The sequence below is a fragment of the Akanthomyces muscarius genome, chromosome 3 (assembly GCF_028009165.1).
Source record: "Akanthomyces muscarius strain Ve6 chromosome 3, whole genome shotgun sequence".
Classification (NCBI taxonomy): domain Eukaryota; kingdom Fungi; phylum Ascomycota; class Sordariomycetes; order Hypocreales; family Cordycipitaceae; genus Akanthomyces; species Akanthomyces muscarius.
In genome coordinates this window covers 3,680,987-3,696,762 of record NC_079243.1, presented here as the reverse complement: position 1 = coordinate 3,696,762, position 15,776 = coordinate 3,680,987, and the positions used below count along the sequence as shown (strand labels likewise).

Here is a 15,776-nt window from a genome sequence, read left to right as displayed (position 1 = left end):
GGGAGCCGGGGAGCTGCATATGGGCATTGTAACACATATATACAGAGATTCCCTATTCTACAATGTTAATAACTCGACGCTGTCATGTCTACGCACACTCATGACCAGGACTTTTTGATATTCCATCCATTCCCAGACTTTTATCCATTAACAGGGCTTAAAAAAAGATTCATTATATACAGCATGCAAGATCTTCCCAGACCCCAATCCCCTACGCCTCCTCAATCGCGCTCGCGCCCTTTTTCAGCGCGTTGCCTCCCGAGGCCAACAGGTCCAGGAAGCCCTTTTTGCTCATCTCATTCACCTTTTCCTCGCGCCTGTTCATGCCCAGCACGCCGCCGTCCCGCGCCGCGCGCTCCGTCTCGGTGCTCTTGACCTGCGCCGCGCGCACCGCGTTGAACATCTTGACCACGCCGCGCTGCGCCACCTTGCGCAGCTTGGCCTCGGTGGCCAGGATCTCGGACGTCGTCACCTCGGGCTCGAGCGCGCTGGTTGTCGCCGCCGTGGCCACGAGCACGTCGCGCACGCGGCCCTTTTCCTGCGCCTTGCGCTTCTGCTCCCGCAGCTGCCGCTTCGCCTTGGCCTCGAGCGCGCTGTCCAGCACCGCCCGCGACGACTCGTGCGCGGCGGCACTGCGCGCGAGCACGGGGTCGGCGCGCTTCGACGACGAGAGCTTGGTGGACAGAATCTTGGACAGCGACGTGGCAAAGGCGGCTGGGTCGTTGCGCTTCTTGGGTTTTCTCGAGCCGTCCTCATCGTCGTCGTCGTCGTCCAAGTCGAACTCGTCATCCATGTCGTCGTCATCCTCGTCGTCGTCGTCATCATCCTCGTCATCGTCTTGCACCTCGGGCAAGCCCTCAACCACGGCGCTGTTATCGTCTGTGGCTAGCTTTTTGGGCATCTTGGCTTTGACGCTGCCCTTGGCGGCACCGGCCTTCTTTTGAGGAGCCGCCGCCTCATCTTCTGAACTTGAATTTCCGCTGCCGTCGTCTTCGCCAATGTCGTCGACCTTGGCATTGTGGATATCGTCGTCCGAGTCTAGCAGGTTGACGGCGTCAAACTCTTGCTGCTGGTCCTCGCCCTCCTCTTCGTCCTCGGTACTGCTATGGTATTCCTTTTGCACACGTCGTTCGCGCTTTTGTCGTTTCATGGGTTTCTGAAATTTGCTGCCCATGGTGCGCTTGTTGTTATTGTAAGGGCCGGCCATTTTGAATTGCGAAAATTGAGGACGAATGTAAATAATGCCAATGTGAATCCCAGACCGTAGCAACTTTTACAGTGGCGGTCCTAGCCTAGGAAAAAATGCTGCGTCGATAATTTTGCCGGATTTTTTCTTCATAGTGGGGCGGACCCCAAGGCGGTGAGCTAAAGTTGGAGCGTAACCCGAACCCTGGATCTGTAGTCGTGGAACAGGGATGAGACGGCTTTTTGAAGCGCTACGGTATTGCAGTGCACGCGAAAAAAATGCAAAGAAACGCGGTAAAAATAGTATTAATCAGAGAGTAGGGCCAGTTAAGAATAGGACAAGGCTGCACCTTGGTTGCAATGCCTCCAGAATAGTAGAAGACACCAAACGCCGCGTGATCAATACGGCAATAAAAGGCCTCAGTAAGGAAGAAAACAGACATTAAACTTAAAACTTGAGAAAGTCCCAAATGGAGCCAGAAGAGCCGCTGACGGGCTGGGCAGCGACAAGAGTGGTGTTCCAAGCCTCTTTGCCGTTTACGTAGAGTTGGTACTGAAGGGAGCTTTCGCCATCGATATTTTCAATGGTAAAGGCGCCAAATTTGGAAGAGCCAGATGGAATGTATCTAGGAAAGTTAGTAACTCGAAACATTCTTTAGAGTGCAACAAAACTTACTTCAGCTGGACATCTTCGTCATCAGTCTGCCTGTACGTCGGAAATGGAGATGCGAATTGGTTGAGAGGGCTAGTAGAAATCTCGTGTGCAGCGGCAGAAGCCGGCCACTTTGAATCTGCGGGCGGAGGGAACTTGGTAGCCGCAAACTCATGACGATCACCAGAAAGGATGAGGACGCCCATGCCGCGAGCACCAGCGTCCCACATGGCCTCGAGAATTCTGCGTCGCTCAACAAGAAAGCCACCCCAAGTGTCGCGGACGTTGACGGGCCAATTTTTGGTGAAGGGAACAGACGAGGCCACAATCTTCCACCTGATGCCACGGGGTTCGGGGCGCGCCAGCCAAGCGAGGAAGTCCTCCAGCTGCTCAGCGCCCAGCATCGTCTTCTCATCATCCTCGAAAGGCACCTTGTTGCGCGAGCGGTAGCTGCGCGTATCCATAAGGAAAAAGCTGGCAGGGCCTTGAGCAAAAGCGTACCACGTGGCATCTTTACGCCGAACGCTGTTAGTGCCAGCGCGAATAGCCTTGGGCGGGTTCACATTGGCCTGGTAGGTGGCCCAGGGCTCGACGGCTGCCTGGTATACCCCGGTGTTGCTAGCATCCCAGTCATTCGAGATTTCATGGTCATCAAGAACATGAATCCAACTCAGGTTCTGGGCAACAGGCGCCCAGTCCGGAGAAGCATAGACCTGGCGGTACTGCATGCGGTACTCATCGATGGACTTGCCGAATCGGTTCGGCACGTCAATGTAGATAAAATCACCAAGGAACAGCATAAACTGAGCGCCGAGGCTAGGCAGTTTGTCGGCGAGATGGCGTAGACCAGGAACAGCCAACGCGTGGTCGAGAGGGTTGTAAGGGAAACGAGGCAAAATGCAAGACGTAGATAAAAAGGTGAATTTGCCACCCGTCTCGTCGGACAGCTGGCCAGGTCGAGGAGCAGAGATGAAGCGTCCAGAGTGGTTGTTGGAAGTCCGATACTCGTACCAGCGAGGGTGTCTGGAGCTCAAGGGCAAGCTGACAATGCCAGTGAAATCCGTATCGTTGGTAGTGAACTGAAGTCCGCCCGCCAAACGCCAGATGGGGTCCTCAAATGGAGGCATAGGATCAGCGATGCGCATCTCGACAGTGACTGGCATCTTGGCCTGATCAGGCTCCCGGAGAAGCAGCTTGGCCTCATCACTAGAGATATAGCCCAGTCGAACGAATGAGAGATCGTCAGCAGGGTAGAGAATGCGAGCGCGAAACAAAGCATCGGCCGTCAGGGCAACAAAAACTCCGTTAATGAGAAAAGTTAGGATGGAGGCGAGCTTGTCGCGGGGGTTGGGTGCGCCATAGGCGAGAATCTTCCACATGGAGGCGGGCTCCTCACGCAGGGTAACCGTTTCCTCCAGATCGAGCTCATCGGCAACGATAGCATTACCATTTCCGTCATCGGGAGTGATGAGAGTTTCTTTTACCACAACGTCAACTTCATCATCGACAACTTCCACTTCTGGGCCCGCGCGGTAAGTAGCCAAGAATGCGGGGACATAGATGGCGAAGGCGGCGAAGACAACGGACGGGAAATGAGCCTATGAATGTTAGCGTGGACCCCCCCTATCTGGTTACGAGCACGCGTACAGGAAACTGATGAGATGGTTAGCAAACGAAAATGAGAAAGAGCTTTGGTGTATGCATAGACTGGCTGACATACGAATCGAAAGAATATGATGGCGCATATCCTCAGCGCCACCGAGGATATCTGCGCAACGATAGCGTGGGCTGCCATCGTTGCTAGAGGCGATAAGATGGGTCAAGAAGGTTCAAGGTAGAGCGAGGGTTGTAATCTGAAAAAAGAGCGGTTTAAAGAGAGACGAGAAAAGGTGTTTGTAGAGGTGAGAATTCACGTCATTGAGTCATTTGCGGGTGGATGCATGTAGCCAACGAAGCTGAGTGGTTGACAAGTAAAAGATGCGAAGCTGCAGGCAAGCGAAGCTTGTGTTGATTATTAGTGTCGTCATTGGTGATGACCGTGGCTGTAAGCGGCGCAGCAGTGTGGCTAGTGCGGGTCGCCCATGTCTGGGCCGGCCAGCGACATATTTTGACTGCTTTCTGTAAAGGAGCATTCTTGAAGTCAAAGTTGCAAATGATAGAAACGAGATAAGTTCATTTAATCAGGTATATCATGTGTGCCAGGCTTCCTGCTCTGGCGTTGACGAGGCTGCCGCGGTGCGCCCTACGATGGCTGCACAGACGTTATTTGATACGGCATGAAGAACATAGAAAATTCATTATCTAGTGCTGAGTGTATACCGTAAAATTACCAGCCGAAAGGCTTCCCGAAACAATCTAAGACAAAGAGCAAAAGTCGAGATGCAATCTACAGTCTATCAAACCACGTACGTTGCCATCTACAACACCTCCGCCCGCTTCGAACAATTTGCACAATTCGAACAAGACAGGTCCGTAACCAGCGGCCAATCGGGCTGTACCTTTTCAAGCCGCGGCGTCTCGTCTTCTTTCTGAGCCCGCTCTTGAGCCCGTTCCTCCTTTCGCAGCTCATACGACGGCAGCCAGATGTCGTCCGCCACCGACGACGCCGAGCTGTACGCGCCCGGCGACCAAAACGATCGCGACCGCGAGTCCTCGGTCAGCGAGGACCGCGCCGTCGACGGCAGGCTCGCCCATGCCGCCGAACGGCTGCGCCAGCACATCTCGGGGTAGTCGGGCAGCACCCAGCGCTGGTCGTGCACCTTTTTCGCCCACGGCTGCGCACCCTTGCCCTTGCTGCGCACCCACTCTTTGACGTGCAGGCGCTTGATGGACCACGTCGACAGCGGGAGCCAGCCCTGGAGCGACCGCTTCGGCAGCCGCTGGCTCTGGTCGACCAGCGGCCGCATCGCGGCGTCGTACGAGGCCAGCGCCGCGGCCACCTTTCTCTCGCCATGCACGGCCAGCTCGCCCGCTAGCACGTACGCGCCGATGAGCGCCATGCTGGACCCGACACCGGCAATGGGCGAAGCGCAGTATGCCGCGTCGCCGAGGAGCACGACGCGGCCGTGCGACCACACGGTGCTCCGTCGCTGCAGCATCTCGTCCGCGTAAAAGTCTTCGGCGTCGGTGAGGGCGTGCAGGATTCGCTCCTCTTGCCACCCCATGCCTTTGAAGACGGCCGCGAAGGCGTCCTTTTGGCTGGCCACGTCGCGGTCCAGCGCACGGCGGAAGCGCTCGGCATTGTTCATGGCCATGAGGTACACTTGGCCCATGTCCTGCTTGTGCCAGCGCGTCATGGCCAGCCGCCGCTCGGTCGCGTGGTACATGCGGCAGAAGCTCGTGTCGTAGTCCCTTCGCGGCAACGTGTAGTAGGCTGAAAAAATTCCCAGCCATCGCGATTGGTCCTCTTCTGGTCTGTAAAAGAACATTTGTTTGCGAATGCGCGATCCTTGTCCGTCCGCTGCAATCAAAAGATCGTACGTCTCTTTGCTGCCGTCTGAGAACGTAACCTCCACCTGGTCAGTCTTGGGGCCCTCCTCATCGCTATCATCGACTTCAATATTTCGATAGTGGTCGACTGAAAGCCCAAAACGGTAAGTGACGTTTTCTTTTGTTGCGTCGTAGAGAATCTCAATCAAATCGCGGCGCATAATTTCGTAGGCACTTGTCTTGCCCTGGACGCCGCTTTCGTGTTCAATCTTGAGTTTTCTCTGCACGATGTTTTCCTGGCCCTTGGAGTCGACAATGATGGTGCCCATCTCCGGGACGGAACGGTCCCGGACCGTCTGCAGCAGACCCATGCGCCGAACCACCTCGATCGCCTCGTTTCGTAAATCGACTTGTAAACCGGCGATGCGAAGCGAGGGGAAGCGCTCAACGACTGTGCATTCGTGGCCCTGCTTGGCGAGCCAAAAGGCGATAGCTGGGCCTGCCACGCCGGCACCGGCAATGACGACCTTCATGGTTGGTGTAAGTACTCTGCTGGCGTCTGTGCTGGTTGTGAAGCTTCGCTGCCGGGAGAAGAAGACACGCAAAGAGATTGACGATTCAAAGTACTTGCTGCGATAATTTCCCTATAAAAGAGCATCTATATCAACTAACTCTCTGCAAAGATAGAGAACGCCAGCAAAGCTCTGTATATTAAACCATCCCGTGTTGCCAAACTGTTCCGAGCCGCCGTGTAGCGTTGAGCAAGCTCACTAAAGACGGGGCTTCATCACGGCCCGTCTCCAGATTTGCAAGAAGAAATTTCTATTCTCATACGACTTTCATCAGCCCATGCAACGGCTGAAAGCTTTTCTCCACCGCAACGACCTCGGATTCCTCAGGCTCTTTTCCATGACCGTAAAAATGGCATGAGGTCGCGTGAAACCGGGTCCCCTTGCTGCTGTTTTTATCGCCGCCTGGACCCGTTCCCTGTCATGAAATTTACCGGCGGCTCCGCAAGTGCTTCTCCGGCTTCCCGCTGGCTGTCAGTCGACATGGAACAAGCTGCGAGGAGGGAGCCTTGTTCACTCGCATGGAAGGTTCGAATGAGGCTCTGCGTCTCCGAAAATATTGGAGCTCGGGTCGGCTGCAAGAGAAGGTCGCGGAATACACCATGGCAGTGATCCCCGGGGTCACAGCTCACCCTTGTACGCCGTATTGACAAATGTATTAAAGACGACAGGGATTCCGATAATAGTGACGCCGGAAATAGCACCAAAGCTGGAGTGGCTCGCCGCGATATAGCAAGGGCGGGCGCAATAAAGTAGTATAACTTCGGAACATGGGAAAGTAAAATTACTATAAATTTCGGAGCCGCCGTCCTGCATTTGACTGGTGTCACCAGTACTTTTCAAGTGAGCCAGCGTGGACGGTCATTGCATTAGTTTGTGAGCTGCCAAAGGGCCAAACATGGAGCACAGGCAGCCTAGTCATCATCGCGGGTCATTTTTAGCGCCAGGACAATTACATATCTCCCATCACTAGTTGTACAGGAGCTGGTCTGGAAGTCAACTTCTGCATCGTCATACCACGTTAATTTCGGGGGCCAGCCACCGGTAATGCACTGCAGCCACCTGTCCTGTCCTGCAGCCACCACCGTCAATTAAGAATTTCATCAACCATAATGTCCGCTGCAGCCCCATCACTTGCCACAATTGGCATCCTGTCTATCGGCGACATGGGCCTCGGCATAGCCAAACTGCTGCGCGCCCATGGCTTTGCAGTGGCAACCAATTGCGAGGGTAGAAGGTAAGAAGTCTCGCAGCCGGCCGAGCCGGACAAGACAGGCAATAGGGGCGCCGATTCACCCGTCTGGTGTAGCAGTTTCCCCCGTAACAGCTCATCAATACGCAAGTGATTTTGGGGCCCCTCACCTGCATGGAGCTATCATCTCCCGCCAAGGCTAACATGATCCGACAGCCAAGACACGATCAAGAGGGCTCAAGCCGCGCTCGTGACCATTTATCCTACGGATGAGGAACTCGTCAGTAATTGTGATGCCATCCTGTCCGTGGCGCCGCCTCGCGACGCCACCGAGATTGCAAAACGTGTTGTCGGCGCCGTCACGTCGGTGCGAGGCAAAACGTCAAGCACTGAACCACTCTACTTTGCCGACATGAATGCCGTGGCGCCTTCCACCATTCGTGAGATGGCGGGCCTCTTTGTCCCTGCAGGCGCCCTCGTGCACTTTGTCGATGGCTCAATTATCGGCGGCCCGCCAACAGTCAAGGGCAATAGCACCGATTGGAGCGCGCCGGCCATGTACACGTCAGGACCGCACCGATTCGAGGATGCCCTAGTCTGGGGCTCCAAGTTGGCCGAAGTGCTTCGCATGCGCCACATTGGTGAGAACATTGGCGCGGCGAGCGGACTGAAAATGTGCTTCGCCTCGATGAGCAAGGGCTACACCGCCATCGCCATCCAGGCATTCACGAGCGCCCAGTCCATGGGCGTGCTGGGGGAGCTGCAGGGCGTCATGGCGGAAATGCTCCCGCAGCGCGCGGCGGAGACGGAGAGGGGCCTCGTCTCCATGGCGCCCAAGGCGTACCGGTGGGTGCGCGAGATGGAGGAGATTAGCAAGACGCACGTGGAAGAGGGCGGCTTCGACCCAGAGCTCTTTCTCGGAGCCGCCAGTGTGTATCGCGCCGTCGCGGACGATACTGTGCTCGGCCAGGAGAAGATTGGGGAAAGGAAGAGAGGCACCACCGCAGAGGATATCGCCGCGGCAATGGTAGAAGGACTGAGTCAGAAGAAGAAAGACTGAAAACTGCATTTTATTGGTGCATTAACTAAATTTGTGACAGCTTGTAAGTCGTTCTAGAGGTTTACAGAGTTGGTTACCCTTGCCCTAGCAGCAGTCGAGCGTCGCCTGTAATGCTTTCTGGTTTGGCTGTTTATTGCAGTCGACGCACAAATTGGTCTACGCCAATGCGAACGAACCCGCAAAATAGCTGTATTGTCTCGCTGATAGCACCCTGGCTAGTATATGGCAGCCAAATGACTGGAGACGAACATGTCTCGCGCCCGAGGTTCGTAGTGTGGCACTATATATGAGCAATGACTTACAACGAATTTCAAGGGTATTTTCGTCCATCAGCTTCGTTCATTGTGTCGGGGACGAGGCTGCTCTGCTTGCTGGCGCAGCCACCTCCCCGGACGCGTATTCCCAGACTCGATGCCTGGCGCGCCGCAAAGGCCCGATTGGTGGACTACGTTAGAGCACGCGCTGGTTCATAGGGATTACTTGCCCGTTTTCATATGCGCCAGCCAGGGTCGGGAAGCTCCCGAGAAACTTTGGAGCATGGTCTGCGAAGGTCAGTTTATGTCCATCCACTGGCTCATGCTGAGACTGGTTATACCGTCGAGGTAGACTCGGATTCGCGCTGCCAACATGACGCGAGCGACGGAGTGTGATCTTTCTCTTTGATGCAAGGAGCTCTAGAGTGCTGGATGAGCGTGATAACAATGAGATTCGTCATCAAGGGACAGCGACCTATTCGGGAAGCAGATCACCGGGCCGTTCTTCCAGAAACAGACGAACGGTATTGCAAGTAACCCAAGAGATGCCATGAGCCATGATTCATCAGCTAGCTCAGAAAAATAATATTTACTTGATCTCAGGATTATCATTTTCACCTGTAGCAGCTGCACTTGTCTGTTGTTGGGTTCACGGTATGCTGCAATCCTAACGTCAGCACTTTTGCCGTTGCCCGGCGCGGCATGAAAAGCTCTGGGAGCGCTCGATATACCAATGAGAAATGTTTACGAACTTAAAGCTTCATCCACAAGACGATAGGAGGACTTGGTAAGCCGCACTTAGCTTGGATCCCTGGCATTCCCTTGCTTCCTTAGCCGGCAGTGTCACGTATATGGTGGTAATCTTATAGTACTATTGTACTTTCAGAGATGCAGTGTACCAAGTCAAGGCATCTTTGCTTTAATTCCCGCCTTATTTGTACGTGCTGGGGGGGCCTCATCATCGCTTTGCGTGCGGGTCTCCATAAGGGTCGCAGAGCGAATTACAAGACTTTTTGAGCCAGTTCGAAAAGGTCAAAAAATGCTTCTCTCTCTTTGTCGATATTTTTCAACCCAAATCCAACAACCAAGTTTCGTCTATCATCCGGGTAACGTAGGGATAAGTAGCTTGCAATTTGCGCCGCGTAAAGTTGTCCAATTGTCTCGCGGTCTTCCCCACCTCCACCTAACAGTGTCGTTGGAGTGAGGTGTGTAGATGGAAGAAGACCATGACTTGCAGTAGGCAACGTCATTTCTACACTTCCGGCTGCGGATGGTGTCAAGGGAACCTGAACCTATACTCGAGATAAGCTGATGAGTGGTACTATAGCAGCCGTCTACTCACCCATTGTGACAGTTTTCCTTCCTGGCTGATTGTGACCAAAATTCGATCAGAGTAACTCGTCGAGCATACCTCTGTAGCGACTCCATTTACTACTCCAGCTGCTGTCTGGCTTTTAGCGGGATACGCATCTTCTTTCACGTCGAGGGCTGCCATGTTGCTGTGATGTTGTCAACTCTCAAATGAGTCCCGGGTAAGCTTGACCACGACAAACATGATCAGCTTGGTGCTGCGAGTTCACCGCCCCGCACTAGTCTCGTTTGGGTTGCAGACTTTTGCGGTCGGGAGCGGCAAAACCGAGCTCCACCAAAATTTCTAGGTAGTGCCGGTCGCCAATTTATCTATAGAGTACTCGGGCGAAAAAACCTTTGTGCACGTAATTTTTTGAACAAGTCTGCCGTTTCGTGCCAATTCATACGGAAATGGCAAAATTTGTTCCCAGACAGCGCAAGCACAGGGTGCTGGCCCGTGAGCGAGCCAAAGAAAATGCCCGCCACGATGTCCCAGACTCCAACCAAGAAATCATCGACTCGACCGACAAGCAAGAATGGGCGGACAAGCGCGCACGCATGAAGGAGGAGCTCAAGCAGGAGGCTGGGAAAATGAGCTCGAAGAAAGCCAAGCGTCTCGAAAAGTACATTGACACCAAGCTTCGCAAGGACGAGAACCGAGAGCTGCTGGCCAAACTGGCATCAACAAAGGTCGACACGAGTTTATTCTCGAGCAGCAAATCTCTAGGTCAAGGCCGTGAGACTAAGAAGCAGAGTCTGTCAAGAGCACTGAGAGAAGCTCGAGCTGGAATTGAGGACGAAGACGAGCTTCTGGAGGAAAGGCACGAGGCAGTTGAAGATGACAATAGCGACGAGAATGACGACGAGCCGGCTGCTGCCTCAAAGCACGCGCCTGTTGCGACATTGAAAAGCGAAAAGAAGTCCACAGATACCGAAGCTGGCCCCACACAAACACCAACCGCAATAGGATCCGGCTTGAAGCGACCGCTCGATGTCGACGAAGATGGAAGACCGGTGATTCAGAAGCGACGAAAACGAGGCGGCGTCAAATCTAAAGTCACTGCACCTGTCGAATTACCCTCTTCAGAAAGCGAGAGTGAGAACGATGAGGACGAGTGGAATGGCATAAGTGACGACGGTGACGACGAGCCGCAAGACGAAGACGAAAATGACGAGGAGGACTCTGTTGAAGATGACAGTGACGACGACGAGGACGACGACGAGGATGATGAGGAAGATGAAGAGACAAGTGCGCAAAAATCGCAAAGATCCTCCATCTTCAAAGCCTGGGCAACACAACAGCGTAACGAAGCCCTAGGATTCAACCCAAATGATCCGACAACAAGCAATATGGTGATTCCAAAGCCAGAGAACTTTGTTCCACGGGCTCCTGAACAGGACCCGCTACCCATGGAGCTACAGCCTACTGAGAATATAGAAAGAAAGGCATTCAGCGTCACTGTCACAAGAACCGCAGAAATCGAAGAAGCTCGATTGAAACTTCCAGTCGTTTCAGAGGAGCAGAAACTTATGGAAGCTATCCACAACCACAACATAGTCGTCATCTGTGGTGCTACGGGTTCGGGTAAGACGACCCAAGTACCCCAGTTTCTGTACGAAGCTGGCTATGGAGCGAAGGACTCGGAGACACCGGGCATGATTGGCGTCACGCAGCCTCGTCGAGTCGCTGCTGTCAGTATGTCCAAGCGTGTAGCTGAGGAACTGGGCGATCACTCGTCAGCCGTTGCCTACCAAATTCGATTTGAAGGAAATGTTGACGATAAGACTGCCGTCAAATTCATGACGGATGGTATCTTACTCCGCGAAATTGCCCAAGATATTACCCTCAAAAAATATTCAGCTGTCATCATTGATGAAGCACACGAACGGAGTGTGAATACAGACATTTTGATTGGTATGCTAAGCAGAGTCATCAAACTCCGGGCTGAGCTAGCTGAGGAAGACCCCAAGCTCAAGCCGCTGAAACTCGTCATCATGTCCGCCACACTTCGAATTGAAGATCTTACCATGAACCCCAATCTATTCCCTACACCTCCTCCGGTTCTTGAGGTGGAAGGCAGACAGCACCCCGTTACAATGCACTTTGCTCGCAAGACACACCACGACTACGTCGAAGAAGCCTTCCGCAAGATCAGTCGCGGGCATAGAAAACTGCCGCCTGGTGGATTTCTCGTTTTTCTCACTGGTCGCAACGAAATTCTTCAGCTCAGTGAGCGCTTGAAAACGGCGTTCGGGGGGCTTAGATCTGCAGCAGGTCCCAAAGTACGGATATCAGCATCTGAAGCACCACTGGAGGTGGAAGACCTCGATTTCGGTGATGTTGACGACAACACCTACGATGATTTGGACGAGATAATATCGGACGGTGAAGAGGAGGAGGATGAGTTTGTGATTGAAGAGGAACAAGAAGCCGCGCCTCTAAAAGCTCAGATTCTGCCTCTCTACTCGCTCCTGCCTACACGCGAACAGATGAGGGTCTTTGAGCCCGCACCTGACGGCACGAGACAAATTATCCTAGCCACCAACGTTGCTGAAACGTCTTTGACCATTCCAGGTACTCGATTCGTGTTTGATTGTGGTCGAGTCAAGGACCGAAACTACGACCGCCAGAGCGGCGTGCAGAGCTATGATATTGGCTGGATCAGCAAAGCTAGTGCCAATCAGCGCGCGGGTCGTGCAGGCCGTACAGGCCCCGGCCACTGCTACAGACTCTACTCGTCTGCTGTATTTGAGCGCGACTTTGAGGAGTTTGCGGACCCCGAGCTTTTGCGCATGCCGATCGAGGGTGTTGTTCTGCAGCTCAAGTCTATGAATTTGCAGAATGTCGTCAACTTTCCCTTTCCCACGCCTCCAGAACGACATAGCCTGACCACCGCCGAGAAGCTACTGGAATATCTTTCAGCAATCTCATCCAGCGGCCAGATTACGCAAATTGGCCAGACAATGTCTGTGTTTCCTCTTTCACCCCGATTTGCCAGAATTTTACTTGTTGGACACTTGCACGACTGCTTGCCTTATACCATTGCTCTCGTTGCTGGCTTGTCTGCCGCGGAAGTGTTCTTACCCGAGGCGCAGGCTGTACCGGCTCTTGCAGCACAGGAAGAGGGCGCGATCCGCACCAACGCCGACATTGTGGCCGAGACGAAGCAAGTCAACGCGCGACGCATGTTCAACGAGGTCCACCGCAACTTTTGCTACCTCGACGACAAGTCTGACGCCATCAAACTGCTGCAGGTCGTGGGCGAGTTTGCGCACGAGCCCACGGAAGCCTGGTGCGAAAGCCACTTTGTGCGCTTCAAGGTGCTCAAGGAAATCCAGCAGCTGCGCAAACAAATCACGGATCTGCTGCGGACGAATATCCCATCATTCTCCAGCATCAAGTACAAAGACAAACTTGACCCGCCATCTGCCAAGCAGGTGGCTGCGCTTAAACAAATGGCTGCTGCCGGTTTCATCGACCAGGTTGCGATTCGCGCAGACAAGGCCCCTGTGCCCCCCGAGCAGCACCGCAAGCCGAAGCGTGCGATTGACGTACCGTATGTACCTCTGATTCCCCTGCATGGCGCATCAAGCGCCGCCAGCGAGAGTGGCCTAGTTTACATTCACCCGACATCACCCATGGCACACCTCAGCATCCAAGAGTGCCCAGAGTACATTGTCTACTCGTACCTGCAGCGCGCGACAACGACGGGCGACGGGTCAAAGACGCCCAAGACCAGGATGCATGCGCTCACCGACGTCTCGGGCGGACAGCTGGCCGGGCTGGCCAAGGGCACCTCGCTGCTGACCTACGGCAAGCCCATCAAGGAGACGCGCGCGCCGTCGGCGGCGGTGGACGGCGGCAGCACGCGCGAGTGCTGGGTTAATCCGTACCTGCGGGCCGAGAACACTGGAGGGCAGGGCTGGCAGCTGCCGGCCAAAAAGGTCAAGCAAAGGAAGATGGCGGGCAAGGGATGGGTGGTGGAGTGAAGAATGCATGCTCGGCATCTGAATAGTGGAGTGGTGATGGGCGCGGGTGCCGCGGAACGGCATGGAGGATCATGACTCTGGGACTCATCATACTTTGCATTTTATTTATATACATACTGGCGTAAATATTGGAGGATCTGGAAGCTGGGAAGAGAAACTAGATATATTTTTACATGGGCATTTGCATAATCGTTGGTGTAACCCTTGCCGACGTGGTAGTACTTGAATGTGTGGTGTAGTGAAGAGTGCCGTTGCCGGCCGGCCGTCAAAGGGCATCTGTGACGTGTCTCGATGTTTCCGCCCGGAGCACACGCTTCGCTTCCGTCCCGTAGTCCGTTATATCAGAAATGGGATTACTGCTAGCCGTGCGGGGATGTGAAAGTCTTTTTTCGTTGGGAATTTCGGAGGGGTTGGGGGTTGGGTTGCATCACGCATGCGCCCTTTCTTAGTGCATGCTGTAGATTCCCAGTTTAGTTCTGACGATGCCTTTCTCTTCTTTTCATATACATGCAGCCGATCTCAGTCAATTCACCTTGTTCTCCTGCGCCAGCTGTATTATACTAGGCGCCCATCCTCGATTTTTCTGAGCCCTTGTCAATTCAGGTTCAGCCCTGTTGCGATCGTGCCGCGCTGCGATCCGCACCACGGGTTTCACTGTGACGGCGAGTCCCGATTCCGGCTTGCCGATACCCGAACTATTAGGCACCCTTCCGATCTCCGCATTATTACCCAACCTCACAAAATAATGACGCTGTATCCTGGTGTGGCTTTTGTGACTGGTGCAGGCTCTGGTAAGTCTTGTTTATATTTGACCTTTTTATCATCGTCGATCTCTTTCAAAGAGAGCAATTAAAGCAATAGAAATAATGCAAGAGGATGATGATGCAACGGCGTGGACCGGGAGTGCTACGTTTTGACTTGGGAGATGCTACAACGCTTGAGCATCATACCAGAGGGCTGATTTCTTCTTCTTAGGGATCGGCCAGCAGACTGCCGTTTCATTTGCGGCAGAGGGATGCACCAGAATTAGCATTGCCGACACCGACGTCGCTCGGCTCCAAGACACCAAGGCTGCTATTCTCGCCGTCGCCCCAGATGCACACGCTCTTGTCTTTGCAGTCGACGTGCGCGTGGAATCAGACGTTAAAAAAGCAATAGAGGCCACCGTCGAAACTTTTAAGCGTATTGACTATGCAGTCAACTGCGCAGGTACAATAACACCCCCCACAACCTGACGGCAAGGGGGAAGATGCGACTAACACAGGGGGGAATGTAGGCATCTATGGCCCAGAAGCTGCCTCGACAGATCTTGAGACCTCGGACTTTGACAATGTATTTTCAGTGAATGCGCGCGGCGTATGGCTCTGCATGCGCGAGCAGACGCGCCAGATGAAGACGCAAGAGCCGCTACCGTCGCATGACGGCCGACCAGGCTCACGGGGGGCCATTGTCAATGTGGCCAGCAGCCTTGGCATCTCACCCATACCAGGAAAAAGTAGGATGGAAAAATCGGTGAAAGCAAGTTGCAGCCCGTTGGCCAGATCGCTAACTTTCCTCTTTTCTGTCAGCACCTTACGCCGCGTCCAAGGCGGCAGTTATCCAGATGACCAAGTCAGATGCTCTCGATGTACGCAGAACACCACGCTCCCGCCTTGAGCCCCGAGCTGACCAGGTTTCTCGCAGTGCTCACCATACGACATTCGCATCAATGCCGTTTGCCCAGGCATCACCGAGTAAGCAGATTCGATTTTTCCCTCTACTTGTTTGGCTGACCACTTTGCAGCACGTCGTTTACTGTAGATATTCCCGAGGACGGAGCTGCGGTGCGTGGGATGCCAGTGCCGAGAAAGGCGACGCCGCAGGAGATTGCAGACGTGATCCTGTTCGCCGCCAGCTCCAAGGCGTCCTTCCTGCAGGGCGCTATCATTTCTGCCGACGGCGGACACACCATCTAGGGCCTCTTGTGTGCCTTGTGTTGGACTTGAAGGAGGGGGTATCATTAATATTCACGCAGCTATCCTGTGTTTGTAACCACAAATCCAACAAGAAAAATCATAATCGCTGAAAGCCATGTCATTGCCCATTGCCGTTCTTG

General features: G+C 53.9%; 7 protein-coding genes across 7 annotated transcripts; 3 read left to right on the top strand and 4 right to left on the bottom strand.

Moving 5' to 3' along the window:
• Positions 1-211: 211 nt before the first annotated feature.
• Positions 212-1,207, bottom strand: LMH87_002581 (uncharacterized protein; the record flags this gene model as incomplete). The annotated part of the gene is made up of 1 exon (XM_056194059.1): positions 212-1,207. The coding sequence occupies one exon, from the start codon at positions 1,205-1,207 to the stop codon at positions 212-214; it is 996 nt and encodes a 331-aa protein (XP_056051035.1).
• Positions 1,208-1,633: 426 nt separating this feature from the next.
• LMH87_002580 (uncharacterized protein) lies at positions 1,634-3,632 on the bottom strand (the record flags this gene model as incomplete). Its single annotated transcript, XM_056194058.1, has 4 exons — positions 1,634-1,811; positions 1,862-3,435; positions 3,485-3,490; positions 3,558-3,632. 4 exons carry the CDS (start codon positions 3,630-3,632, stop codon positions 1,634-1,636), a joined length of 1,833 nt encoding a protein of 610 aa, XP_056051034.1.
• Positions 3,633-4,254: 622 nt separating this feature from the next.
• On the bottom strand, positions 4,255-5,799 carry LMH87_002579 (uncharacterized protein; the record flags this gene model as incomplete). Its single annotated transcript, XM_056194057.1, has 1 exon — positions 4,255-5,799. The coding sequence occupies one exon, from the start codon at positions 5,797-5,799 to the stop codon at positions 4,255-4,257; it is 1,545 nt and encodes a 514-aa protein (XP_056051033.1).
• Positions 5,800-6,947: 1,148 nt separating this feature from the next.
• Positions 6,948-8,087, top strand: LMH87_002578 (uncharacterized protein; the record flags this gene model as incomplete). The annotated part of the gene is made up of 2 exons (XM_056194056.1): positions 6,948-7,072; positions 7,244-8,087. 2 exons carry the CDS (start codon positions 6,948-6,950, stop codon positions 8,085-8,087), a joined length of 969 nt encoding a protein of 322 aa, XP_056051032.1.
• Positions 8,088-8,563: 476 nt separating this feature from the next.
• On the bottom strand, positions 8,564-9,687 carry LMH87_002577 (uncharacterized protein; the record flags this gene model as incomplete). The annotated part of the gene is made up of 6 exons (XM_056194055.1): positions 8,564-8,629; positions 8,683-8,816; positions 8,935-9,000; positions 9,094-9,124; positions 9,530-9,633; positions 9,684-9,687. The coding sequence occupies 6 exons, from the start codon at positions 9,685-9,687 to the stop codon at positions 8,564-8,566; spliced, it is 405 nt and encodes a 134-aa protein (XP_056051031.1).
• A 415-nt stretch (positions 9,688-10,102) lies between these two features.
• On the top strand, positions 10,103-13,681 carry LMH87_002576 (uncharacterized protein; the record flags this gene model as incomplete). The annotated part of the gene is made up of 1 exon (XM_056194054.1): positions 10,103-13,681. One exon carries the CDS (start codon positions 10,103-10,105, stop codon positions 13,679-13,681), a length of 3,579 nt encoding a protein of 1,192 aa, XP_056051030.1.
• A 433-nt stretch (positions 13,682-14,114) lies between these two features.
• Positions 14,115-15,636, top strand: LMH87_002575 (uncharacterized protein; the record flags this gene model as incomplete). The annotated part of the gene is made up of 6 exons (XM_056194053.1): positions 14,115-14,472; positions 14,657-14,890; positions 14,958-15,176; positions 15,250-15,308; positions 15,365-15,414; positions 15,465-15,636. The coding sequence occupies 6 exons, from the start codon at positions 14,115-14,117 to the stop codon at positions 15,634-15,636; spliced, it is 1,092 nt and encodes a 363-aa protein (XP_056051029.1).
• Between the last annotated feature and the right edge of the window lie 140 nt (positions 15,637-15,776).